General features: G+C 41.0%; 2 protein-coding genes across 5 annotated transcripts in view; both read left to right on the top strand.

Moving 5' to 3' along the window:
- taok2b (TAO kinase 2b) overlaps window positions 1–14977 on the top strand; it is a 31817-nt gene extending 16840 nt beyond the window's left edge. The window contains exons 17-20 of one of the 3 annotated variants that reach the window (XM_035957065.2): window positions 367–606; window positions 6488–6709; window positions 9678–9860; window positions 11418–14977. In XM_035957065.2, the coding sequence (XP_035812958.1) occupies window positions 367–606; window positions 6488–6709; window positions 9678–9860; window positions 11418–12353 (1581 nt within the window). In that variant the 3' untranslated portion in view covers window positions 12354–14977. Of the gene's footprint in view, window positions 1–366; window positions 4913–6487; window positions 6710–9677; window positions 9861–11417 lie in introns of those variants that run through there. The other 2 variants (XM_023289808.3, XM_023289806.3) reach the window with 2 other exon arrangements.
- A 1720-nt stretch (window positions 14978–16697) lies between these two features.
- Window positions 16698–26789, top strand: mazb (MYC-associated zinc finger protein b (purine-binding transcription factor)). Of its 2 annotated transcripts, none has more exons than XM_055004721.1 (7): window positions 16698–17719; window positions 17914–18064; window positions 19868–20298; window positions 20817–21064; window positions 22635–22698; window positions 23205–23376; window positions 24410–24549. In XM_055004721.1, the coding sequence occupies exons 1-7, from the start codon at window positions 17687–17689 to the stop codon at window positions 24463–24465; spliced, it is 1155 nt and encodes a 384-aa protein (XP_054860696.1). In that variant the 5' UTR covers window positions 16698–17686; the 3' UTR covers window positions 24466–24549. The 2 variants fall into 2 exon arrangements, with proteins under 2 accessions (XP_054860696.1, XP_023145609.1); XM_023289841.3 differs by having other exon boundaries at window positions 16733–17719; window positions 24512–26789.
- The last annotated feature ends 810 nt before the right edge of the window (window positions 26790–27599 follow it).

Genomic DNA, 27599 nt, shown 5'->3' on the forward strand with positions numbered 1-27599 from the left:
GCTACTTTTTATAATCGTCCTCCTAAACATATCTGAGTCAGAAAACACTGAATTGGATTAAAATATGTCAGTGTAATTTTGAATATGTTTTACAGTTGAAACTAGTTTTCAGGGTTTCCCACAGACTGAAAATATATTTGTGTATTTTACGAATAAAAAATTGTTAGCAAGATTTTTGAATATAATGTTGAGCATTCAATTGTAAATTGTTTTGGGACATGAGTGGTGGTTTTTCTAAAGATCTCAGTTCCAATTTCAGTTCTTAAACTTACATAGTTATATATACTATGGAAGGCTGTTAAGTTTCCTCCCCTCACATTATTTCTATACGCTCCCTGCCTCTTCATCGTCTTCTTTTCTCTCTAGGAACTGAACAAAAAGCAGACTCTGAAGGACCTGGAGTGTGCCATGCTGCTGCGTCACCACGAGTCCACCCAGGAGCTGGAGTTCCGCCAGCTGGGTTTGGTGCAGCGTACGCGGGCCGAACTGATCCGCACGCAGCACCAGACGGAGCTCACCAACCAGATGGAGTATAACAAGAGGCGTGAGCAAGAGCTGCGTCAGAAACACGCCATGGAGGTCCGCCAGCAGCCCAAGAGCCTCAAAGTGAGTGAGAGCACCCAGAGCCAGGGGTCTCCTGAGGAGGGAAACAGCCAGTCACCAGAGGGACAGAGCATCAGCTGGGACAGCGAGGCAGGGGCAGTAGAGGTGGAGGACGAGGGGGATGGCGAGTTAGAAAAGGAGAACAAAGTGGTAGCACAGGAGATGTGTGAGGCTGGGGATGAGCTCGATGGAGCAGTAGTAGATGAAGTTTTTAGAGGAGGAGAGGAGGGGGAGGGAGATTCTCTGGTGGAAATGAAGGATGAGGTAGATGAGGAGGACAGTAAACTGAAGGCAAATGACAGCAGAGAAGATGAAGATGAATGGAAAATTGGTGAGGAGGGGACAGAGGTGAGGGAAGTAGAAGGAGTGCAGTGGGAATACGAGGAGGATCAAAGTAAAACAGCACATGTAGACACCGATGAGGAAGAAGAAGAGGGCAGAGGTGTGGCTGACGGTTGTCCATCAGAGCTCATCTCATCGTTGTCCCCAGAAAAGAGACGTCTCCGTCAGCGAGACATCGATGAGCTGTCAGAGTTCTACTTCCCTGACGCCTCAGAAGAGCTGGAGCCGATACCCATCTCACCCCCTCCCCCGCCTCCCCCCACCCAGACTTCCTTCCCTTCACTCTTCTCTCATGGCATCTGCCTTCTCCTCTCCCTCTCTGCTGCTGCTCAGCCCTCCAACTTCACTCTGCTGCTGCTCTCCATCTTCCTCCTCTCCCTCCGTCGCTCTCCTCCCCTGCCCTCGGTGGCCTCTGTCCTGCTCTCCGCTGAGCTTGCCTTCCTGGCGCTCTTCTTCTCGTACCTCTTCCTTCGTTCCTGCTGCTCTCTGTCGCTCTCCACTTACCTGTCACTCAGCCTCTGGGCCAGCGGCCTCTTTAGTTTAGGACTCTCCCTCAGTTTGGGCATTTATTACATCCCCATGATTTTGATCTCCGCCTCCTTCCTCAGCTCTCCGTCCCTCTTCCTTTCCCTCTACTTGGTTGTGGTGCTGATTGTCAGGCCGGCCCATGACTTCCTCCAGCAGGCACCCCGCAAAGTCAACCGCCTCTGCATGCGCGTCCTTTTCCGCCTCCCTCGACCCCTGTTTGCCATGTGCCAGTCAGTGCTGGGCGGTATGGCTGAGCGCAACCTTTACGAGATGTTTCCCAAAGCAGGCCGCAACTGGGGTGTGCGTCAGTCCAAGATCCCGGTTCCCCTGAAGAGCTTGCCGTTAGAGTATCAGGCTCAGTGCCGTAACACCTCTCTGCTGGCCAAGGGCCTGCTCTGGGGTAGGCGTTTCAGTCGTCGCCCCCTCGGCGTCCTGGCAGACCTTGCTAACACCGTAGTGCTAAAACTAGCAAGGCTGTTGCTGAAAAAGCTGCCGCTCAGTGTTCGGGTCAAACTCCAAACTCTGGGCCTCTTAAAGAAGGAAATCCCAAGCAGGTTGCCGCTGTTGTTGCCCCGGGAGGTCAGAGAGAGGAGACAGAGGGAGAGGAGGAGGAGAGAGAGGGAGAGACAGAGGAGGGAGGAGAGGGAGAGGATGTTTCGTGAGGAGGGGAGGTGGGAGTGTGGATTGAGGCGAACTTCATCTGGAAGGTTTGTCAGGGGGAAAATTCGACCGTGGAGATAGCAGGAGATTAAAAAAAAAAAACAAAGAAAAAAAATGTGTGAAACAAACATGCTGGTGATACGTGTGTGTGACTGTTGTCCAACCATTGTTTGTGTGTCTTTTTTGGTTTGGGGCCCACATGTCTCTCTTCTTACATAATTCCCAAACTGGTTTTTGGTCACATTTCTTTAAAAATGAGCCATATTTAATCTGCACACACACAACGCTGTACATGTGTGTGTGTGCTGGCTGAAGGTGATTTTGGCTGCAGAAGCTTTTCAAACCTGTGTACTCGTGTCCACACGAAGTCATACTGTTAAATCAGCGGGATCTGCACACTTGAACAAGCAGTTGAACCCCACAGTTGCTGTACCAAACCCAGTGAAGTTCAAACATTTCATTATTGTGCTTTTTGTAAAAGTTCCATAGTTTCTTTAATTTTATTATTTTGCTCTTAATTTGTAAGACAAATATTTTTATGGTTATTTTTAAGACCGTTTTTGTGCAATCTTTTGTTTTTCTTTATAGTGGTCTTATTTCATAGGGTGCACTGTTTTCTCAGTGCGTTAGAATAAATATGACAGTGTTGCATAGCTCCACGGCTTTAATTTCACTCCCCAAAGCTGAATACTGTGAAAAAGAAAAAAGATACTCAGTAATTTCACTAACATCACCCTGAACACTAGCGCTCAGCCAGTAGAAAAGTGCAATAAGGAGCTGAGTAGAAATATCTTGGACCACTGTAAGACATTGTTGGAAAATAGTTAGTAGCTGGTCTTTTTTGGACCTAGAATAATACCATGTGGGGCCGTTTAGCTGGAGCATAAAGCCTTTCCATATAAACATATAAACTAGAATAAGCATGCGTGCCATAAATGTTGGCTTCAGTTAGATATAATTATATATATACAGCTGGTGAAATCATCATCTTCCATATACTAGTTAGATGTGCTATTTTATTGCACTTTATGCAATAATCTTGTTACGATTTACCATGTAAACATCTTTACCCCTAAGAATCAGCATAGTGCCTAGTTTCAACTGTTTGCACAAATGTTAAGTTGTGAAGTGACATACCTGAAATTTATAGTGGAAACATAGGATGCCAGGATCTAGTCTGGAGTAGTGAAAGTATGATATAATAAAAACCTATTTAATATTTCAATGTATCGTAATTTATATGAAGCCATATCGACAATCTTTTGAGACAAGCAATCCTAAACAAAGATTGATGAAAACTACTGAATGTGGAAGTCAAGACTGAGCAGCTCATTATCAAATGAAGAGAAGACCGACATCCAATAATATCAAACGCTGATTTGATTTTGCACTGTCCCAAAAGCCATTTTCTAAAAAACACCAAAATTGTGAGAAAGGGTCACTTCAGTTTAGGTTAGAATGGTTATATTACTGATAAATGTGCTTTTTAAAAAACATGTTGTTTAAACTTTTAGCCTGTGAAACATTAAAAAAAGTGAAAAATGTCCATCACAACTCCCCCTCAGCTAAGCTTATTTAAGTTTAGTTTGACCAAAAGGCCATAAACCAAAGATATTCAAGAAAACTAGCAGATTTTGTGTTGTGAAATTAAGAAACCAGAGAAATTTTGGCATTTTTTCTCTGTTTTTGCTTGAAAAATGGACAGAAATGATTAATTGATCATGAAAAATTCTTCAACTGATCAGTTAATTGTTTCAGCTCTGTATCAGTCAGACCAAAAAGAGACATCACAGTTAAAGGTGGAGCATGTGATTAAAATCCAATACAGCTTTTCAGCCAAATCCTGTGAATATTTCATCACGGTTCGCTCGCTGTCTGTTGTGTATGCGCTGATCTTTGTACACAACCCTCAGTCTGTGACTGGGAAACAAAGAGGCTCAAATCGATCCTGTTTTGTGCACATTCAGGAGGCAGTTGGAGTGAGAAGGATGCAAAATCTGACACATGCAATCTATCAAAATATGCTAGCTGGCTAAATACGAACAGTCTCTCCAGAATCGCAAACTCTACCTTTAACTGTGCCGTTTCTGTCTCTCCTGAACACCAAAATGATCCGATAAGTTCATGTAAATGAAGTCAAACAAGCCAAATTAAGATGAAATATTGGTGAGCATAAATGTGAAATCTAGCAGAGTAAAAGAAAAGCATTAATAAAGTGCTTTGCGTGTCACAGACATTGGATCCACTCACATGGAGAAATATTAGTGAGCAGAAAAGCTCAGTCTAAACTGTAATATGTCCCAGGGAGAAGCAAAAAGTAGGGCACTGTTGTTGCTTTTTGTTGTCTTTTTTTTTTTTTTTTTTTTTTTTAGATGACCTGCATTTGGGAAGTCTGGCTTTAAAAGAGACAAACATTGTTTTATTTGAATGTAACTTATTTTGCCATTGATTTACATTTGTGTTGAGTTATTTCCTGGTCCTCTGTGTATGTTTACATGTTTGCATTCTGTTTTGTTGTGACGCTGTCTGAGTGTTTCCACAGAGTTATACCACCTTGAGTTTTTTTTTTTTTTTTTTTAAATATTTAATTTATGCAGTATTTATAAGACTAGTACTGCATTCTGTTCGGCAGACATTTTGTCGTCCTTTTATTCTCATTTTAGCTGCATGAGTGTTGGCATACTGTACGGCTGTGTGCTCGCAAGCATAGAAGAACATTTTGTCACTTCCAGATTTTTTTTTCTTTACACAAAAAATAAATTCTTTTGTGTTGAAATCATTGTCTTGTTTGTTTTTATGATTTTTTTAAGTTTCCATTATTACCATGTCCTCTTTTGTTTACTTTGTTTCCCCTGTACAGAAATGTTCCTTCGCCGTTTTCTTCATCGTGGTTCCTCCTGTATCATCACACGTATCTGTTGTCATCTCTTCCCTTTTGTCTGTCATGCACCAAAAATATTCCCGCAGGTTTTATGAAGTTATTAATATATAAATGGAAAATGTGTTACAGGCCTCGTAAGTGGGCTGTTTTATTTAATTCATATTCTGTGTGCGATATCAGAATGTTAATGTTTCGTACATAACGATCATGACTTTTAAACGCTTTGTTTTTCTGGATCACTTTTATGTTTGAAGCTTTTACAGTCAAAACTTTGAGTCCTGAGTCACATCAACAGTTTACAAAACAGTCCACAATCATTTTTTATATGAATTTTTCAACTTGTTTTCCAGAAAATGTGCATTATTAGCAACAAATGTCAATATAGACTGATTACGTTTCTGATAAAGACACAATTTGCAATCCAAATATAAGGTCTGGTAGTATTTAAAAGTTACTCAAGTTTTTTTGTTTATTTTTGCTCTAAAATGTAATGTTTTCTGAAGCTTTAACATTATGAATCTTGTAAAACATTCTGTTTAAACAGCCTTATTCAGTAACCATCACAGAAATACACAAAAACATATCTATTATCTTTGATTAGAGATATAAAGATGACTTTTAGTAGTCAAAAAGCAGTTTTTTTGGACCTTTAAACGTTTTCCTTACATCATGAAGAATTCCATTTAATTGCACTGAAACCACTTTATCCATTTGTACCCATTCTGTTACAAAGAGAAAAGGTTTTCGTGGCATGAATCCACTGTAGTCAGGCTCACTGATTCCTTTTCACCTCATAGAGTCAACTGAAACAGACAAATTAACGTGGTTTGTCACATTTTTCTTAATTTTTGTAGCTGATAAAGTGAATATTTTGTAGATTTCAACCGTTCTAAGCTGAAATTAAGTGTGAAGTATAACTTGTTTGGCTGCTGCTGGCAGTCAGAAGATTTCACAACGGGAAATGGTAATAATATTGCCTATAATGGTAATAGAAATAATGATAATGAAGCAGAAAGTGAAAGCAAAGCTGAGTTTGTTGAGTAAGGCCACATTTCTCATATTTTGATGCAAATGTTTTAAATTCACATTTTTCTAATTGAGCCATGCCTTCTCCAAAGTCGTTAGCTCAGAGAAAAACTCTTCTTACTTTGGCTAAAATGTCATGTTCATCTAAGATCCAACTTTTCATGCTGAGAAACTGTTTCGAAACATGTATATCAGAGCTTTTAAGCCTTTATTTTTTTTCATTCTCTGCTAAAACACAAACCCTCATCAGACTAACTATGCTGGTGTGAAACGCTCAACAAGGTATTTCTGCTTAAAGATGACATTACTGCTTGTAAATGTGAAAAGAATACTGTTTGAAAATCCTCATTTTTTTCCTTGATTTTCCATCCATCACCTTGTTCATATGTATAAAACCCCTGGAGCACTTGAGCCCAGCTGCTTCCGTCTCTCTTCTCTCTCCTCCAGTCCAAAGAGCTTCAGATTAAGCGTCAGTTCCAGGACACCTGCAAGATCCAAACCCGTCAGTACAAGGCGCTGCGCAACCACCTGCTGGAGAACACGCCCAAGTCGGACCACAAGGCCGTGCTGAAGCGGCTGAAGGATGAGCAGACCCGTAAGCTGGCCATCCTGGCCGAGCAGTATGACCACTCCATCAATGATATGCTGTCCACACAGGCTGTGAGTAAGGCAAGGAGACGTCGTTCACTTCACACTCGCACCACACCACCACTGCTGTCCTGCCTGGCTCGGGGGTCTTCCTGCCCACCCACCCGCCTGCCTGCTGTCTGCCTTCCAACCAGCCTCCTCCCGGTCCTTCAGTGTCTATCTGCCACCTGAACTCACATTCCCCAGTTTTAGAGCTAAAGATCCATCCCGTTCTGTGCCGCTCCTCTTGCAAAACACCCTTTTCTCCCTGAATTTATGGGAGAATGAATCATTTTCTAGCCTCTAGAGAAGACAGCTGTGATGGAATGAGACATAAAGTACATCTAGAGGTTCAGAGGATAAATGCTTTAAAGAAAACCACACATTCAGGCATAAGAACACGGATATTCAGCCACATAGCAGCAGTACATACAGTCAGTTTTATCTGTATGTTTGCATATTTATGTGTCCATAGCCTTCGCATGGCTTCATACAACTTTTTACATGTTTGCAGTAGCACTCTCTATGTCCTGTAAGCAGAATGAAGGGAAATCAATTTAAAACAGCACCTCGCTCATGTTGTGTTACATGAACTATGAAATACAACACCAGTCAAAAATTTGGACACACACTTCTCATTCAGTGCTTTTTATTTATTTGTATTATTTTCTACATTGTAAATTAATACTGAAGATTAACACTTTTTTTTTGTTTACAACATAATTCCATATGTATTCTTTTATAGTTTTGATGTATTCCGTATTAATCTACAATATATAAAATTATTAAGTAAAAACCATTGAGTGAGAAGGTGTGTCACTGTGAGAAATATGCAGGCTTGAAGTGAAAATGGCAGCAGCATGAGAGGAGCCTAATTCTTTTCCTCTTCCAGACTGCACAGAAACTATTTTGGGGTGTTAGTTTTTTTTTCTTCCTTTTTGCTTAAGGAAGAAGAAAAGTTTTCCTTGTCCCAGATTCATATTTAATGTCATACGTTAAAAACTTGGATGCAAAGACTCAAAACTAACTTTGTTAATCATAAATTGAATTAAACTGAATAGTATTGGGCATTGGGATGCTGGTCTTGTGTCAGAATCCAGTTTTAGTTTAGTTTTAGATGTTGAGCTACGATCGTTTATAATGTGTTGAATGTTAATAATAGACAAAAATTAAAAATGCATGTTAAGATATTCAATTATTTTTTGACCAGCTGTGAAAACCAAAAACTAAGAAATTGGTATTATCAGTTTTTAAATTTTTGTCTCTGAATTATCTGTCAATTAACTAATTGATTAATGAACTAATCATTTGTGCTGGTTAGTTTCTGGATATCTAGATCCAGCATCAAAAGTGTTGCTCTTGAGCCCCTCAGAAGTCCATTAATGTGTTTTGTTTTGTTTTGTTTTGTTTTTTTACTTTCAATGGGACATGTGGTTGTCCTGTGCAATGTTTTTGAAATATGTAAGTAGCAATACTACAAAGCAAATATACTGCATTACAAGACCTGCAATCAAAATAGAACAAAAGTAATAGCATCAAAGCACTGATTTTTCAGAATGGCCCACTTGAGAATCATATATATTATATAATTAGATGATAAATATTGATGCATCACTTTTGGATTGCAGCTGGATCTAATTTTAGCTACTTCTTATATTTCTGGGTAACTTAATCTTTAAGAATTTAGCAAAATGTATTGGTTAATTTAGATTTACATTTAGAATTAGCTACAAAGCAAATGTAGTGGTGCACAAAAATGCAATGTACATAGTGGAGTACATCAAAAAGTACAGTAGTTAAGTGTATGTACTCCATTCAGCCACTGCTCTGTATTGAGTGTTAGATTATTTATTCACAGCTAAACTAGCTACAGATAGTAACTGCGACATCTGTTGTTTTTAAAGAGGGCATTTGCAGCAGGTTGGGATTAAACATCATGCATCATAGCTGAAGATGTGGTAAAATAAACCACAATAAATTAACCTATAATGTAACTCATGTTCAGCACAACTCTACTTGCTTTAACTGAGGTTGAAGTGAAATCCAAAGTGGTAAGAAGTTTGACTCAAGGCTGAGCTGAGATATCAGAAGGCTAGTTTTGTTTTTTTCCAAGTGAAAAGTCAGCTTCAAAGCCAGTGTTGACAACTTTTATCTGTGACAGTCAAATATCAGGCACCTCCTCCACCCCATGATAACTCTCATACAGCGCCTTCAAAGCTTCCCTCCACCGTCCTCTCAGTGTGAGACTCACACAAATCCCAGGCTTTTAAATGAATGAAACTTAGTAGGAAGAGGATGGGACATAGCAAAAGTGTCTCTTCAATGACACAACCCCTTGTGCTATTTTAATTACCTCACATAGCAGTATGTCATGTAAGCCCAGTAATCCAAATCCCTGCTGCCCTTGTTTGCGTGCGACATCTACTCACACTGTGGTTAAAGTCTGTTTGGGAATGTTTCCCACGCACTGATTAAACTCAATCCTGAAGTCATGGCAAAATATTTAAACATCTTTTGAAATAATAATTAAGGCTTAACACACAGGTCAGAGTAGCTCAATTGCTGTGCAACATTTTCTGGTATTTTATTGATTAACTATGATCACTTTTACAATTATTCCATCTTTTTTTTATTTTAGTTTATTTGACTCTTAAGCTTGGAATTCCAATTATCTGGTTGTGATTTTGTTTGACGATTTCTCAGATAAACTGTATACTTGTAAAAAATGTGTCTTAAATTTGAATCTTCTTAAATACACTATACAGTGTATGCAGGCACAGACTGATCAAAGCTGCGTTATCCAAACAAACACTGATCTCTAACCAGTCTACACCTCATTCACTCTTGATCTTTTCCTCTGCTACTCTCTTGCATCTCCCCTCTTCTCTTTGTCAGACTTTCCAAACCTTTCCTATTCTAACCTCGTCCACACAAAAGCAGAAATTACGGCCCATACAATCGTGCAAAATCCGTTTTTCATCACACTCCCTCTTTTATTTTGCCTCTTTAGCTGCGACTGGATGAGACCCAGGAAGCGGAGTACAAGGTGCTGCGGATGCAGCTGCAGCAGGAGCTGGAGCTGCTCAACGCCTACCAGAGCAAGATCAAGATCCACACCGACACACAGCACGAGAGGGAGGTCAAGGACCTGGAGCAGAGGGTGTCCATCCGCCGGGCGCTGCTGGAGCAGAGGGTTAGAGTCCTTTAGCAATCACTTCTATGAAAGCACAACTCCTTAGAATGTAGTGAGGGAATCTTGTTGTGACTCAGTCTGCCTGCTAAGGGCCAGTGATGATCAGACAGCTTTGTCACACACATAGTCAAAAATCAATTCAGGATCAAAAGTTGGAGTCCTCAGAAAGTTCTCAAGAAAGAGTCTTCAAGCAATCTTCAGAGTCTGATGCGAATAATATATATTCAATACAGAGGCTGTAAGAACAAACATGAGCAAAATCTTCAGATTTTAACTGACTACACAAAGCGTTACATCGTCTTTTATACCTGTGCAAATTCCTTCTAAACACACCTCTTCCGTTCTGGAAAGCCACAACCCATCGTCTTAAGACCCAATCAGGATACACATGAAGTAATCACATCAAAAGTTAGACCACCTCCTCTTTTTTATTTCTGCTAGGTTGGCACTATTTCTCTTTGGCTCAGCGTGACCTAGGTTTCAACTCACGAGAGCAGACGTAGAGAGGACATGAACTTCCTGTCTCATGCCTTATATGGGCTCCATAGGCTTCCGTTGGGTTGCTGCTTTCCACAGGATTATTCAGTGTACTCATAGCTTCAGTTGTTAGGTCTCCCAATCTTATCTTTGTTAGCTCTTCAATTTGATTCACACATCCCATTTGTCTAATATTATCAGTTGTTCAATCATAAAATGCCACAACAATTTGGTGAGTTTTAGGAATTCATTTGATCTAACAGAGAAAATCGCAAACTGGATGTCATTCATTGTCGAAGTGAACTGCTGATGCTAAATACAGCTTTAGCAAATTTCATACGAAACTTTATGCTTTCTGTCTCCGCTGGATGTTGAGCCTTCTGTAGTTTACTAAAAGAGCATATTTTATGCTTTTCAGAGTTTTCTCTTTCCTGTGCTGTGTCATAGATTTTTTTGTGCATGTTAAAAGTGTGTAAACTTACAAACCTGAAGTCTACACAGAAGGGAGTTATTCTCCCACAGAAAACACAGCTCCAAACCTGCCTGAATCGCCTTGTTTTGTCCACATTTTTCTTCAGTTATCTGTCTATGTCACTGTGTAATGTCATTTGTGTAAGCCACCGGGATGGTGGCAGTGAATTCTGTAGATTTCAGGGTGGGACCTACCTAGATCAGGCTTATCCTGGTACATCCCACAGCTGCTCAATAAGATTTGGATCTGGGGAGTGTGGAACCTGGCTGAACACCTTAGCTCTTTCGTGTTCCCCGGGCCACTCCTGGGCAGTTTTTGCAACTGGCATCAAGGACTGCTGTTGCCATGGGGGTGGGAGGTTAGAGGGTTGCTTCACCTGCAGTGTTTTGGTGGGTGGTACATGTCAAACATCCACATGAATGTCAGGACTCGAGGTTTCAGTGGTCATAATGTCGTGGCTGATCGGTGTAAGTCGTAGTCTACAACTATGCCCCAAAATTGGAGATACAACCCTTGTTTCCGGGTGAGACTTTTTGAAGTACCCTCATATTTAAGAATGAGACTATTTAAAGATGAATGTAAAATTAGTCTGAATGCTCTTTTCCCAGATCGAGGAGGAGATGTTGTCCCTGCAGAATGAGCGCTCAGAACGTATCCGGACCCTCTTGGAGCGCCAAGCCAGCGAGATCGAGGCCTTCGATTCAGAGAGCCTGCGTCTGGGCTTCAGCAACATGGCGCTGACGGGCATCCCCAGCGAGGCCTACCCCAAGCAGGGCTACTCCAACGCTCCGCCCCCCAGCTCCCGCTCCGCCGGCCACTGGAGCCACGGCATCCACCAGCAGAACGCTCCCTCACAGCAGCTGCCCCGCCGCAGCCACAACAGCAGCAGCAGCAGCAGCGGCATCAGCAGCGGAGGGGGGGACCGCCGGAGCGAGTCGTCCTCGTCCGCCCACGCCCTGAGCATGGCCCTGGGGCTGGGCCGAGACGGCAGAGAGGTTCACCACTCGTCCCGCTCCTCTGCCTCCTCTTCCTCCTCCTCTTCCTCCTCCTCCTCCCACCACCAGCGCCACCACCTGCCCCAGCACTACCACCACCAGAGCACGCCACAGCTGTACCGCGAGCGGGAGAGGGATCGAGATAGGGAGCGGGAGAAGGAGAGGGAGCGGGAGTGGGCCGGAGTGCGGGGCTCCGGCGGTGACCTGGCCCACCCACACCCCCTGCCCTTCTCCCATCACCTGCCCTCGCGCTCCTCCTCCCAGTCTCTGGCCATGCTACCTCCCCCACCGCCTGCTCCTCCCTCCATCTCAGGCCCGTCCTCCTCTTCCTCTTCCTCCTCCTCCTCGCAGGGGGGGATTTACGGAGGTGGCGGTCTGGGTGTGCGAGGCGCCCCCAGCCTGATGGCCCTGAGGAACAGTCCCCAGCCCCTGAGGAGGACGGCGTCCGGTGGGGGGCCCGGAGGCGCCGGGGGCAGCGACGGCGTCCTGAGCCGGAGCACCTCAGTCACTTCGCACATCTCCAACGGCTCCCACCTCTCCTACTCTTAGAGGAGAGCAGTCAGGGTGGTGGCAGGAAGGGTGGGGGGGCGTTTAGGAAGGTAGCTATCACAGGTTGCATCTCAATACTCTCAGCTTGCCACCTTTCTTATCTTCCCGCACTGATCTCAACTCTCGGAGGAGCTGTAAAGCAGAGGATTTAGGGACATCACCCTTTTTTTTCCTCAGTGCACATCAAAGGCAAAGAGAGGACAAACTGACACTATTGAGCTGCACCCTGCCTCTTTAGACTCAGGGTGGGTAGAGAGGTTTTCTCCCATTCTCACAGGTGTAAAAGAGGGAGGGAGGAATGTAACCACCTGTAATACCACTGGATGAAGGTGATGTTAGATAAGAAAAAAAGAGGAGGTTTCTGTTTAGCGTTTTTATCTTTGTTACCGCCTGTATAAAAGTGAGATAGGACGTGTGAAAGGACGGATTTTTAGCCTTTTTTGTCCTCCGAGAGCTGGCCGGCAGCCGAGTCTTCTTCTATGATGTTCTGTGCTGGAATGGAGAAAGAGAGAGGACGGAGGAGGAAAAAAGGAAGAAGATGTTTTGTTGCATTGTGTATGTAAGTGTATGTAGTCTGTAGTGTCCAGATATTATCTAGCAAGCACTCGTAAATTGGACTCCGGAAAGGGCAAAACAAACAAAAAAAAAAGATGGGTTACTTTAGTCTCCAGCCTGCTGGAGTTTGGAAAACACTTTTTATTGATTTACAACTGTTGATGTTTTGTTGATTTTTTTTGTATTAAGTGTATAAAAAAAAACACAAAAAACAAAGTGAAACGTCACCAATGCCTTTAAGGGGTTCTTAAAGGGATGTCATGCCATCAAAGTTTTTTTTGATGACTGCAAGATGATTTAAAAAGCCGAATACAAATACACAGAATGTTTGTAAAGTCAAGAGACTCTTCTAAAAATAATGCAGCTGGGACGAGGAGGAATATTTGTGTGGACGTGTACAAATACATGTGAGAAAAAACAAACCAAAAAAAAGCTTTCTGGCATCCATGACATATTGAGTATCTAAACAAACATTAGGTGTCTACGGGAGTCACTCCAATGCATGAGATAGATGTACAAAAAAAGAAAACAACAAAAAAACATTTGTAAAACATGACCAAACACATTTGAAATGTACCGTATCTGTCCAAGTTTCACTGGCATTTAAGATCACTTGTCCCACATTTTTGATCTTTGCTGTACATATTTATGGGAATATTAAAAACGAAAGCAAATCATTTGGTTTTATAGAGTAACAAAGATAATGATAGTAATTTTGATATATTCAAATGAATATTGAATTCAAGATTTAGAGCCGACAACTCCAACTGCATTTTCTATAGGTGTCAATATTACCATAACTAATCCTGATGTAATTGTTGTTGTAATCATGTTCACATTTTTTCTCGCGAGAAGCAAAGGGCCCACTTTTGACTGTAAAAAAAAAACAAGAAAAAAGAAAAAAAAGAAGAAATAGCTGATAAAACTGTTGCATTGTCAGGTGTGGTGTGTGTTCAAGGTATTAATGATTATTAATAAGGGGGTTATTAATAATTGTTAATGATTTCTGTATGTGTGTCGAGCGGTAAAGTCTAGTTATATTGCCACTTCTTTTTTTTTTCCTTTTTTCTTTTTAAAGACAGCAATTTTAAAAGACACTCCTGCAGCAAACACAACACAATTCACGTGAACTCTGACCTCCTCCTCTGGACGCTTATTGAAAATCACAAAAAAAGAGAAAAATGACCAAAAAAAAAAAAAAAGAAACATTAACAATTTGGCCACTGGAATGTAAATACTGGGTTATTTCCTTCTTATTTGTTTTTTTTCAGTTCAGGGTTACGTTGATAATCTGATGCTGAAGGGTGCAGCATGCAATCAGTGTAGAAAGTTGTGCAGAAGAAGAGGAAGAAGAAGAAGAAGTGAAGGGACGGGTGTCGACTGAGCTGCTGTGGTTGTGCACCCTCTTGTGCCGACACAGCAGCAGTGACAGCAGCAGCCCGTCCACGGAGAAAGACACCGATCAGTGTTTTTATGATGCTTCTGAGGCCCAAACGGTTTTACCTCCCTTCTCTTGGGCTGCTGTTTACTTGAAGGAGATCAGAAATAACTGGACTTTTTATGTTGCTGTTCTGTTGTTTTCTAATATTATTGTTATTTTAACTGCAAAAAAAAAGAAAAAAGATAATCACCCTGCTGTTTGTATGACTCAGAAACACCAGCTCAAGACAATTCCCTGTATAACCTACTACTTTATGCTTGGTTGGAATCTCAGTGCATGCATAAACTCCTTATATAAACTAAGAGTGACGGGTTCGGGACGGCCTTTTAGTGTGGAAATCAGTGTGGTTGTGTTTTTAGACGGGGGGGTTTGTTTGAGGTTGTGGAGAGAGTCTCAGCTCCGGAGGAAGGAACGGAGGACGAAGCAGCAGCAGCAGCAGCAGCAGGCACATCTGTGTTTTGCAGAGATTTTTGGGGGGTTGAAATTCTTATTAAATATTCAAATCAAGCAATTCCAAGCTTGAGGAGGGCGAGGAAGAAGGGTCTTAACACATGTATTGGAAAAGAAATGGGGTGTTTTAAAAAGTAATTTTAAAAAAAAAGATAATAAATTGATATTAACACATTAATTTGTGTGATTTGATGTGATTTATGAAGGTGTTGATTATCAAACTTCCTGATTATCTCCAGCAGCTAATCTGATAACTGAGTATTAATTTAAGCATCTTTTTATTAATGAAAATGCCAAAAAAAGAAAAAAAATCGAATCACTTGTTTCTAAAATGTCAATATTTTCTGGTTTGATGATATGTTTTTTGACATTTCAATGAATCAACTTTGGTTTGGGGGAAATGGTAAAAAACATTTTTATAAAGAATTTATTTGATTACAATAACGTGATCAATTACAAAAAAAATCTTTAGTTTCGGGCCCCAGTTATTTTCTAGGTATCAACAACTAATTCACTGATTGGTTCATTCTTCTAAGTGTCTTTTTATTAATAAAAATGCCCAAAAGATCTCAGTTCCAGTTTCCTAAGTATGAATATTATTCAATTTTCTGTAATATTAAACTAAATATGTTTTTTTTCTTATTGTTTCTAGATATGCAGCTAATTACATAATCAAATCCTTATTAAAATACATTTTTATTATGGAAAATGACAAAAAGGTTTCTAGTTTTCTTGAGTTCAGGTTTCTAAAATGTGGATATTTACAGATTTTCTATAACCTTAAATTGAATGTTTGGGCATTTTGGTCAATAACAAGGCATGAACTTTAGCTTTAGGAAATTATGAATAACTTTTTATTTATTCATGTATTTATTTATTTGAACCATTTTCTAAAATGCATATAATTATTTTATTGTTAAGTCAACAGATTATCTATAACCAACATATCAGCAGCTAAACAGATAATTACTTGTTTAAGTATGTTTTTATTAATAAAAATTTAAAGGGGTTTTAGTTGAAATTTCTTAACTGCATATTTGCAGTTTTTTTCTTTACTATTACAAAAATGTGGGATTATTTGAAAAAAATTATCAACATGGCCTAAAAAAAACTATGAGTTGCAAACCTAGAGTCTTTATAAATGATCAATCTTACTGAGCATTTTTAAGGAATCAACAGCTAATCAGATAATTGATTGCTTATTTGGGTATCTTTTTTATTAATAAAATGCTAAAACAGATTATTATATGTGAATAATTACGGCTTTTTTCTATTCTATTAAACTGAACATGTTTAGATATAAATTTACATGACATATTTTAACTTGATTTGATGTCATTTACATAATTTATTATGATATTGATTACAGGGCTAACATTTATTTTAGAGATAAAACAGTTTGTCAGCTCATGAGAAAACAGATTATTGTTTAAGTGTATTTTTATTAATAAGAAAGTGGATAATAGCTGGTGTTCTATTATAGTGAATGAATATGTTTGGGGTTTCTGAATGAGTCAGCTTTGGCTTTAGGAAACTCCCCAGTTATTTTGTTGGTTCATGTTGGTTCAATTAATTTGAAGAAAATCCCACGTTGACTTGTCAAAGTGTTATATTTTGTATAAATAACAGTGGAAATCCACAAATACAGAGTTTATAATGATAGAAAATCATTTTAGCAGCTGAAAGTATTTTATATTTTTGCTATGAAATGATGAATGTAATTCATTTTTTTCCCTCCTGAGTCGTCTCTGCTGCTGTGTTGTTTGTGTGAATGTGCTGGATGTGGATCTCTGACATCATTATTACTGGGAGGATCTGAGCGCACCGCCCTTTAAGATGCGTCCGTCATCTCTCCGTTAATGGAAAGTCATTCTAGCTGTTTTCCTGCGCTGCGGCTCTCTTCAGCTGGGCCCGAGGAAGGGAGAGAAAGAAAAAAAAAGAAAGAAAAAAAAAAAAAACACACCACACTGGAGCGCATTTTGTGTCGGCCGACAGCGCAGGAAGGAAGGGGAGAGGACGGACTCCGGCTGGGAGACGGAAATGAGAGGGGGGTGTCCAAAGAGGAAACCCTATCCCTTTAAGAGCAAGTGGGACATAGCGGTGCGAGAAAAGGAGAGGAGGGGGAGAAGAAAGAGGAATTAAAAAAGAAAAGGAAGAAAGAGACAGGGAGGGAGGAGGGAGAGCGGGCGATAAAAAAAGAAAGATGACATCCTCGCAGCTGAACGGCCGAGGTGGAGCGATAGGCTGCGGCCCGGCGAGAGCGCAGCTCGCCGGGGTCAGGGCTTGAATCCAACAACGAGGCTTCGACAAACACCCGATTGGCCTATTGGGTGGAAATCGGAAAAATAGATTCATAAATTAAAAACAAAGCATGACCCGCCGTGCTACCAGATACGTGTGTTATAACCCATATTGGTTCTCGTGCGTCAAAACGCATTTATTTCACGCAGACTGGTTTATGTTTGTGGCTAAAGTGTGATAGTGTAAGATGCGGTTTTTTTGTTTTTTACATTTTTGTTTTGGGTTTTGGAAGTAGTTTAGTTGTGTGATGTTGCGTTTTTCAGTGAGGATTTGGTGTTGAATGAATTAAAGTTCGAAACCAAAGTGAAACGGGCCGTTTCTTGGAGCTGGCCTGCTCCACCACTGCCCGAGTACCGCAGCCTGCATTAGTCCACAGCTGCGTGCATTTTAATTGACAGCACAAGGCTACCTCAATGAGAACAACAAACACATTTTTGCTAGACGACTTTGTTGTTTTTCGAGAGGATCCGGGAGTTCGGTGCTGCAGGAGGACGATCACCGCCGGGCCGATCCGAGCCATGCCAGGGCTGCTCCGCTCGATCTCAATCTGCAGCTGACTTTATAATCTCCATCGCTGTGGCGCAAAATGGATGCTGCTTGGAGCAATTTTCTCTTCCAGGTAGGCTTTTGTTGAAGAGTTCCCTTTGTGTTTTTTTTTCCCCATTTTGCTCCCTCTCTGCTGTGTGTTTTCTGTCGCAGGCCTGCTCAGGTGTGTGTCCAGCAGCTCAGTGGTCACATCTTGTGTTACCTCAACGAGATAATGCTGTGACTTGTGTTTACATTTGGTGATGGCCTTCTCCTTTGCTTCTCCAGAGTACTCCCACCCAAAACCAAGTGGAGGGGAGCCTCCAATCAGAGCTGATGCCAGTGCATACGAGTTCTCCCCAGACCCCACCCACAGAGCACATAGCTCAGCCTCCTTCAACTGTGGACACTACAGCTCTGAGTGAGGAGCCCCTTCCTGGTGAGGGACACTACACACCTGTTACACCTCCATGAAGTGGACACTTTCACTTTATGCTCATTAAAAACCCAGTGAAGTCAGATGAGGAGACACCGGAGCTCAGCGTTAGAATCAGCTCAACTTAAACTCATGATGAATAATATGCAGCACTGACATGTTTTGCTTCAAATACAGCCTTAATTGATTTAAATTAGGTTCATATAACAATTGTTTTTTAACTACAAAATCACCGATACGGCTTCGCCAATTATTAGTAATCAAGGAGACCAATAACCGATATTTGGAACAGATGTACGCTACCGTTCAAAAGTTTGGGGTCATCCAGACGATTTCATGTTTTCCATGAAAACTCACACTTTTTTTCATGTGCTAATGGGTCAGTATATATTTGTGGGACTTTTTCTAACATAACTGACATTTTTGCTGTTTTCAGGCCTAAAATCAACATAGCCGCTGATAACCAAACACCACATGACATTTTTACAGAAAGATTCTTCTAAAATATTATATATACAATTGAGTAAAACTGAAATTACAGTCAGATTAAGTCAGAGCTCAATGTTAGAATCAGCTTAACTTAAACTCATGATGAATAATTTGCAGCACTGACATGTTTTGCTTCGAATGCAACCTTAATTTATTTAAATTAGGTTCATTTAACTAGGAGACCACCGATATGGCTTTGCCAATTATTAGTAATCAAGGAGACCAATAACCGACATTTGGAACAGATGTACACTACCGTTCAAAAGTTGGGGTCACAAAGACAATTTCATGTTTTCCATGAAAACTCACACTAATGGCTCAATATATAATTGTGGGACTTTTTCTACCATTGTTGACATTTTTGCTGTTTTCAGGCCTAAAATCAACATGGACGCCTAGAACCAAACACCACATGGCATTTTAGAGAAAGATTCTTCTAAATATTATATATACAAATGAGTAAAATTGAAATTGAAAGTTATTTATAAAGATATTGCAGTAAACCTGTTGACTACTTTATATTAAATAACTCAGAAAGCCTTGGAGTCTGGCCAGTCTTTTCTTCAGGAGGAAATGACATCATGTGGAGCAGGTCATGTGATCTGGAATTAACACACTTCCTGGAGAGGTGTTTTTGTAACGAGTAACTTAGTTGAAAGTGATTTCTCAGACACAGATACAATTTGTTATTTTCCATATGAAATTTGATATATTGCCAGAAAATAAATATCTGTCATGATTATCTCAACTTAATAAAAAGAACACAATCAAAACAGTTTTTGAATAAAAAAAATGTTGTAACAACACATTTCATTCACTTGATAACTTTATGTCACAGTTGGATCACAGTAATTATCTGTGATTATCAGTTAATCTGTCATTTTAGCAGTTAACCAGGTAGTTGCTTAAGCTAGAAAATGGTAAAATGTGCAAAATAAAACTTGCCAAAAACACAGTGCGTGAATGATTTTCATTTTTGCTTAATAAGTGAATTAATCCATCATTATTCCATCATCTTGTCAATTTCTGTCAATCGGTCATTTCACCAATAGTCTCAGAACTAATGTTTGAATCTGTTTTACCTGCAAATCACCGAAACAGGTTTGGATATAAAGCAGATATTTTGTACAGGCTTATTTCAGCATTTCCCAGTACACTTGATGACTTAATGTCACAGCTGGATGACCAGTAGTTTCCTCTATAAAGCAATATCTCTATGAGATGTCATGTTATTGTTTGCCTAAATAGTCTGAAAGGTTCAAATCTATGAAATTAACTTTCTTTGTGTCTATTTCCTCCCCCCTCCCTCGACTCCAGTGAAGCCCGTCTCCCGGCCGGCTCGCGCCCAACACATCTGTGCCATCTGCAACAAGCAGTTCAAGAACAACTACAACCTGCGGCGGCACCAGTCGGTCCACACTGGGGTACGCATGAAGGACAGGGCCAGAGAGCAGGCGGAGGGAGCGAAGGAGGGAGCAGCCGGCCAGGTGGTGGCGGCGGCGGCGGTCCCGTCGGCGATGGCGGTGGGGGCCGGAGGGAGGGCGGAGAGGCCCACTATTCCCCTCTCCCTGCTGCACCTCTCCACGCCTCCCCCTCTCGCCCCTCCCGGCCTGCTGGCGGGCGCCCAGCAGCCTCCCCTGGGTGCTCAGGATGGTGAAGGGGTTGCCATGCCAAACGTAATGGCTAGTGTTAACCCTCATGCTCCGCCTCCTGCTGCTGTCGTCATGGCCACAGGGGCGACAGTACAGGTGGGTCAGGGCCTTGTGGAGATGGCTGTCGTCAACCCCAAACCTTCAAGCATGTTGTTTCTTAAGCTGCCTGGCCCCGGGGATTGGTTACGCCATCTCCCCCTACTGTTTGGGACTTTGCAAACAGTTTCTTTTTGTCACCTGCTGCATATCTGACTCCCCAGTGTGTTCAACTTTAAGAGGAATCCATGAGCAGTAATCAGTTCGAGGACCAGTAAATTCCATCCCAGTGTTTGGCACTGGTCCCCAGTTTGAGAAACACTGTGCTTAGAAGCCCCCCCACGCTCCCCTGCATGTTCTCTGTAACACAACGGCGTAAAAGCAGATACAGAAATAATTCATCTAACATCAACCGTCATGACATGCAGCTTGGTACAGATCATACTAATCACAGTTACGTAACAGGCAGAATGTTTGTGTATTTGCATGGTGTCGACAACAGAACAGCTTCTCTTTGTCGCTGCGCTCCACATCTAAACTCTGTAGTGTGTTTATCTGCTTGTCTTGTTTCGCCTCAGCGGCCCACAAATCCCAACCCGAACCCGGTGAGGAAGAACCACGCCTGTGAGACGTGTGGGAAGGCCTTCCGAGACGTCTACCATCTGAACCGCCACCGCCTGTCCCATTCGGACGAGAAGCCGTTCTCCTGCCCCATCTGCCAGCAGCGCTTCAAGAGGAAGGACCGCATGAGCCACCATGTTCGCTCCCACCAGGGCGGAGTGGAAAAGCCCTACATCTGCCCCCACTGTGGCAAGGCTTTCTCCAGGTGAACATTTCTGTCAGGCCTGAGCTAGTTGACAAATGTACCACCTTTTATTAGGACTGTCTGAAGTAAAACATTAACGAAATTATATGTGCTTCATTGTTCAAATGGCAAAGGTTGCTTTCATCTTACTTAACCTTCTGAGCTCTGAGCAATTTCCATGGGTTAATTTTTCACTGCAGTAAAAAGTCATGCACCTCTATGGAAACATCAAAGCCATTACTAGAAGCAGAGAACTCAAAAGTTCCCCAAAAAAAAGAAAAATGATTTTTTTTATTTCACAGAAAATAATGGAATCCATGTTTACAACATTTTTCTAAGAGCCCACAGGTGTTAGTGGGAAAATAAGTAGTGACTCTACATACTATAACATTTTTACTACTTAAATTGATAATTTGTTTGCATACTAATAGTTTTATGGTTGTAGCTAGGAGCAATGATTTTTATGTTTTTTTAGAGAAATGTATAATAAGATTTTAAGCTTAGATTTGGTTGATTTTCACAATAGAACACGTGTCACAGATGCGTAGTTCAAGGAACGTTGTGAAGTTGGAAATTGGACAGTCTGTTTTTATAATCTCTGACTAAATGGTATACTTTTGTCAGTTTTTAAAACAAAAAGATAACATATATATATATATATAACTTGCTGCTAGGTTTGGGGTTCAGAGGGTTATTTCTGCAGTGTCAGAGCAAACACTGTCTGCCTTTACAAACATATGATTTACTCAGACTTGTGTAACTTCAAGGAATGTTGACATTGGTGAGCTTTCCAAGATAAGAACACGTCAAGCAGAATTACAGGGAAACCAAGTCAAATTTTTCACAAACCATCAATACTTTTCAAGCTAATGTGCTAAAGCTAATGGTGCAAGACATGACTATACAGCAGAAAATATTGTATGTACTAGGGCAAACGCAAATTATTTTTTTGTAGAGTTGAAATTTAGTTAAAGCCAAAATACACCATTTTGGGAAATGCGCTGAGACAGTCATTACCACTCTTAACCACAGACTGTAGCTAGTTAGCTTAGCTTAGCTTGGCCAAGTGCAAACACTGAAAGCAGCTAGCTTAGCTCTGTTGAGCAGGAACAAAGTGTGCAGACAAAAGTCACAAATTGTCATCTTTACACTGGGTTTTTCACAGATAAGGTAAGATATATCTGTTTGTCTGTATTTGTTTTAACTACAAACAGTTCTATTTTGATGTGCAGACTTTTTATTGTTGCCCAGAATCCAGTCTTACTGCTAAGCTCAGTTGCTACTTATAGTAGCCTTAGATTTATATCAGTCCTGTCAAATTTCTGCAAATAGATATTATTTCACCTTTAAAACAGACTTTTGAAGAAAATACTGCACCTCTGTCCTAAACATTTTTCAGAACAGTTACACTGGATTTGGACAGCAGAAAAATCATCGAATAATTCAGTTTTTGATATCAGTCCTCCTCAGAAGTGCAACTTCTTTTTGTCATTTCACACAAATGTTCCTAACAGTCACACAGCATGAACTTGTAATTGACACATGAACACATTTCCTGCTCTAACATCTTCTCCTGTCTTTTTTCTCTAAGGCCTGACCATCTGAACAGTCATGTCCGACAGGTGCACTCCTCAGAGCGACCCTTCAAATGCCCCGTAGGTCACGTTTACTTTACGCACTCCACATGTTTTTTCTTCATTCATGCAAACACTGGTTATGTGCACAGATCTCATAGATAGATATCTGTTGGGTAAATCAACATTGAGAGTATTGCCATGGAAACTGATCTGGATAAAGTACATTTCTACTTGAATCAGAGCACACACAGTCAGTATCTGTAATTGTTATGTTTACGTGCAGCATCCCAGAGCTGGATGTTTACACAAGCAAGATGAACACGCTTTGTCACACACTGCACACATGCCATCGAGTACATGTGTGAAGTTGTTTTTCACAGAGTGGTAGAACATCGGTTGTCTTCAAAATGTGACACAGTGAAAATTAAATCTGTCAGATATCTTAGAACTGCTAAACAAGCACACAATCCACACATCAACTTATACAGCCCAGTTTTTCTTTATGAATTGTGAGACTGTAAAAGTTCACTGTCAAAGCCATTGTTGTTTCTCTGTAATCACACTCTGTTTCTATGTTTTTTCAGACTTGCGAGTCCAGCTTTGCTACGAAGGATCGCTTGCGTGCACACATGATTCGCCACGAAGAGAAGGTTCCCTGTCACATCTGTGGGAAGCTCCTGTCTGCTGCTTACATCACAGATCACATGAGGGTGCACAACCAGTCGCAGCATCACGCCTGCCACCTCTGTAACCGCAGTGAGTGCAGATACTTTCATTTACCAGTTCACATTAAGTGCATGTAAACTAAATACATGCTGGAAGAAACACAGGCTTTGGACCTCTTCATAGCTTAACCATCTGAACCTCAACCAGTATCTGGGCATTTTCTGCTACTGTGATCATTTTCTTCACTATGAACTCATTGTTCACTGCAATATGAAGTAATGTACCTCCATGGCAACAGCACAACCATGGCTACAAGTAGAAGGAACTCAGAATGGTCATTTGTGCATTATGGTGCCATAAATCATAGAAGAAGATTTTTTTTTTTTAAAAAGGTGAATTTTTATTGATTACCTTTTTTACAAAAGTTGAAAAACCCTAGAGTTGTCATAAACCACAATTTTTCCAAGTGCCGCTGGCGTTACTAATACTGAGAAAAAAATGGTGATATGTAGATATATGTGTATATTTTTATTTTTCCGCCAAGGAGCACGACGAAGTTAAGTGAGGATTGCCGTACATCTGTCTGTCTGTCTGTTAGAAACATTACTCAAAAACAGACGGATTTGGATGAAGTTTTCAGGGAAGGTCAGAAATGACACAACAACCAGCTGATTAGATTTTGGCAGTGATGGCATCACCCCAGTTCTCTTTGCTCTCCACTGGCTTCCACTTTCTTTTAGGATAGACTTTAAAATTTTACTTTTTGTTTTTAAAGCCCTCAACGGCCTTGCACCTATTTATTTGACTGAGCTTCTCTCTGTCCGAAACCCTAACAGGGCGTTAAGGTCCACATATCGGCTGTTTCTTGGCTGTTGCTCCATGTTTCAGTGCCATTGTTCTCATTTAAGCCTTGACAAGAAAGTAAAGAAGCACAATATCTGACTATTGGCATTCATTGCTAATTGAAATTTTGAGGATTTACTATTATCCCTTAGAAATCAATAGTTGTGACTTTATATCTGGTTCCAACTGTAGTGTCACATTTGAACTGTCTTCTTTGCAGTGTTCAGATGATGCTTCATTTTGTCGCTTTCTCTTTTGTTGGTCCACTGCATTCTTTCAGATGTGCTGATATCTTGCTGTGTCTGGCAGCTGATGAACTTTTGCTGTGACATCTAAACCCCCTCCCAGTGGAATAACTCCTGGCTCTGCTCTCACCCATCAGGCTTCACCACGCTGACGTACCTTCGTGTTCATGCCCAGAAGCACCACGGACAGGAGTGGAAGGACAGTCCGGGCGGCTTCGGCGGCACGGCCTCGGGCGGCGTTCTCGTCTGCCACCTGTGCGGCGTCCACTGCAAGACGCCCACCCAGCTGCAGGGCCACATGGGCACCCACAGCAACAGCCAGGCCGCCCCGAGCCCCATCACCTCCAACGTGGCCGCCAGCAGCTCCGGCTCCCTTAGCAACATGGTGACAGCACCCACCGTCTACGTCACCGGCAACACGGTGGTGGACCTGCTGGTCACAGACTGCTCTAGCATCGCGGCGCCGCAGACACACAGTTAGCAGTCAGACAGCTTAGCAGGAACAACCTCAGTCCCTCAGCAGAGGTTAGAGAAGGTTGCAGTTACTCGTAGATGCTGATCCGGTTTCAGTTCTGCCACTTATCGGTAAGGTTGGGATTAAGAGTGGGGGGAGATTAATGCCAGTGAAGGGCAGTTTCACCTCAGAGCTGCAGAGCACCAGGGAAAAGACAGAAAGACTGAAAAGACGGACTTTTGTGGCTGCAGCAGGTTCACTGACATTAACGACAAACATGGATGTGCTGTCCAGGTATTCCTGAATGCTCTCATGCATTTGAGACTCCAATGAAACTGTGGTATTGTGGGCATCTACTGTATTACTCTCCCCTCTCTGCCCTCCCTCTGTCCCTCCCTTAAAGCCTGGCTGCTCTCTGCAAGTGCACCAAGTACTGTATATCTCACACCAGCTCTGATCTTACCTCCATTTTGCAGCTCACTTACTGAGAATCCAAATGGCTTGCGTTACAAAGTAGCAGGGAGAGAGAGTAGCTCTCGGTAAAAACAAAAATCAAGAAAAACATTAGACGGGACGTTGTGTGTGTTTGAGTGTGCGTAAGTCTGGGCTCCTCTCGCATGTTTGCTTGTTTGTTCACTAAAAATTAAGATCAACATTTGATTTTGAAGCCGTAACGCTAGTTTATTAAGTCTCGACTTGTGGGATGTTTCTAGATCAGGACAGAAGATCATACTCGTGATCGGTGTTGAAACGTGGGATGTATTTGTTCATTTGTTTCCTAAAAGGTACAGAAGTGAGAAGAGAGTTCAGGAGCGTCAAGCACCTTAAAAATATTATCGGTGGATTCAGTAAGGATCAAAATGGGTATGAGATTTCTTGGATTTTTCTTGCTCTGAGTCTTCCTCTCTGGGTCTGGCCTTTAAAAAACAAACAAAAAAACAACTGCTAATCAACACTTCAGCTTCTGACATAGCAATTGTTGCACCTGAGAACTACCTTTTTGCATGGAAAAAAAAAACAAGCTAGCTCAGTCATGCTTATTGTTAGGGAGCGGTCATGACGAAAAGAAACTTTCAGCAGCTCCACTAAGTTAGTTGGCTGTAAACAATGATATTTATGAAAGTGTTGATTTTATTCAGAAGATTTTTCACATTGTTGGCCGTTCATTTGATTGTAACTGTCATTGCCATAGTCCTTTCTGTTTTCTCTACGTACCAGTCCAATGAGTGGAACTTATGCATTAGATTTAGTCTTTTAACTCTCTGTATAGCACATAATGTTTTCAACGCAAGTCATTATCGTTCTCCATGAATCATGTGAAGAATGGTCACATGTCCGTCGGATACTTTGGTTGGTTTGAGTTTAATTGTGAGTGACGTGTGGTGTTGAAAGGGCTTCTAAAGTCACAAGTCAGGAGTACGATGGACGACACCACTCGGTATGCTGTAAACAAATCCTGGTTTTGTACTGGAGTGCTTTTTTCAGTTTCGTGTTGATATGTTACCTTGAGATTTGTAGACTTGTTTCTTTCTTCCTTTTATTCTTTTCTTTCTTTGGAAACGTGTTCTTCCTGTTGAGAAAATTAGTGATTTATTACGAGTTAATTTTAGTTTTTTCTCCATTACACTAAGAAAAAAAATAATAATACCTCTACTCTAGGATTCTGTACAGCTCTTGTGATACATCTTAATGCCTTATCGTACTCAACTGCATTTTAATTCTTTTATGATAAAATATTTCAAATCTTAGTCATGGATTCATTAAGAATATTAATGGGATGTATTTATATTTATATTTTTATATTTCTCAACAGTATGCATGTCTAAACGGTTGTTAGAGCAAAAAAAAAAAATAAATCAATGATGCTTACTACAGTCATAAATATTATGTTATTTTGTAGATGAAGTAGAGATCATATTATTTTGTAATTTGGACAATTTAAAGTAAAAACGGTAAACGGGCATTGTTTTGCGTGCTGATCATTTCACCTGCTCTGAGTTTGTTGAATCACAAACAAAAAAACACAAGCATAACGAAGACTGCAACATGCAAAAGGTGACTAAGGGAATCCATAAATGGGTAACACAAAAAGTAATAAAACTATATTTGCTTTTATACCACAGTTTCTTTATTGCCACATCCACGACACCATGTGTTTGGTCTGGACATCCGTTCACAATCAGCCATTCTGGATGTAGTTTTATCCAGCTAGATGCTTCAGCTGCATGTGGAGATCCTACAGTTTAGTCTTTTTAAAGTCCATTTTCCATAAAATATTTATAAAGTTCTCTTATATGTACTGCAGAGCAAGTCTGACCTCCAACTGAGCAGCTCCATCTAAATTATCATGCATTATATTGATTCAATAGCTGTTGGCTATGTTGAATTACTGAAGTGAATGCGTTTCATACCATAAACACGAGGTAGAGTAGGATCTGTTTGTTTGACAATGCTTTTTATTCATCTCCAGAGTTCAACACCAGGATCATCCTCGCAGAACACAATTTCAAAACAGTCTTTCTCAAAAAAACAGAAGCAACAGCAGCACCAAGCACTAAATGACTCCAGATTTTTCCCAAAGCTGCAGGACGAGTTTGGCACCAAAAATCAAGTCGGGAGATTCTACAAGAATATGCTCGAGGAATAGTAATAAATGTGCTTTAATGCTATACTACTGCACACTTAATGATACAGAAAGCCTCATGCTACAAATTGATAGGATTGGGCCTTTAGATTTATTACATATGAAATCCTGGAAGTCAAAATCTGTG

Source organism: Amphiprion ocellaris, chromosome 18 (assembly GCF_022539595.1).
Source record: "Amphiprion ocellaris isolate individual 3 ecotype Okinawa chromosome 18, ASM2253959v1, whole genome shotgun sequence".
Taxonomy (NCBI): Eukaryota; Metazoa; Chordata; class Actinopteri; family Pomacentridae; genus Amphiprion; species Amphiprion ocellaris.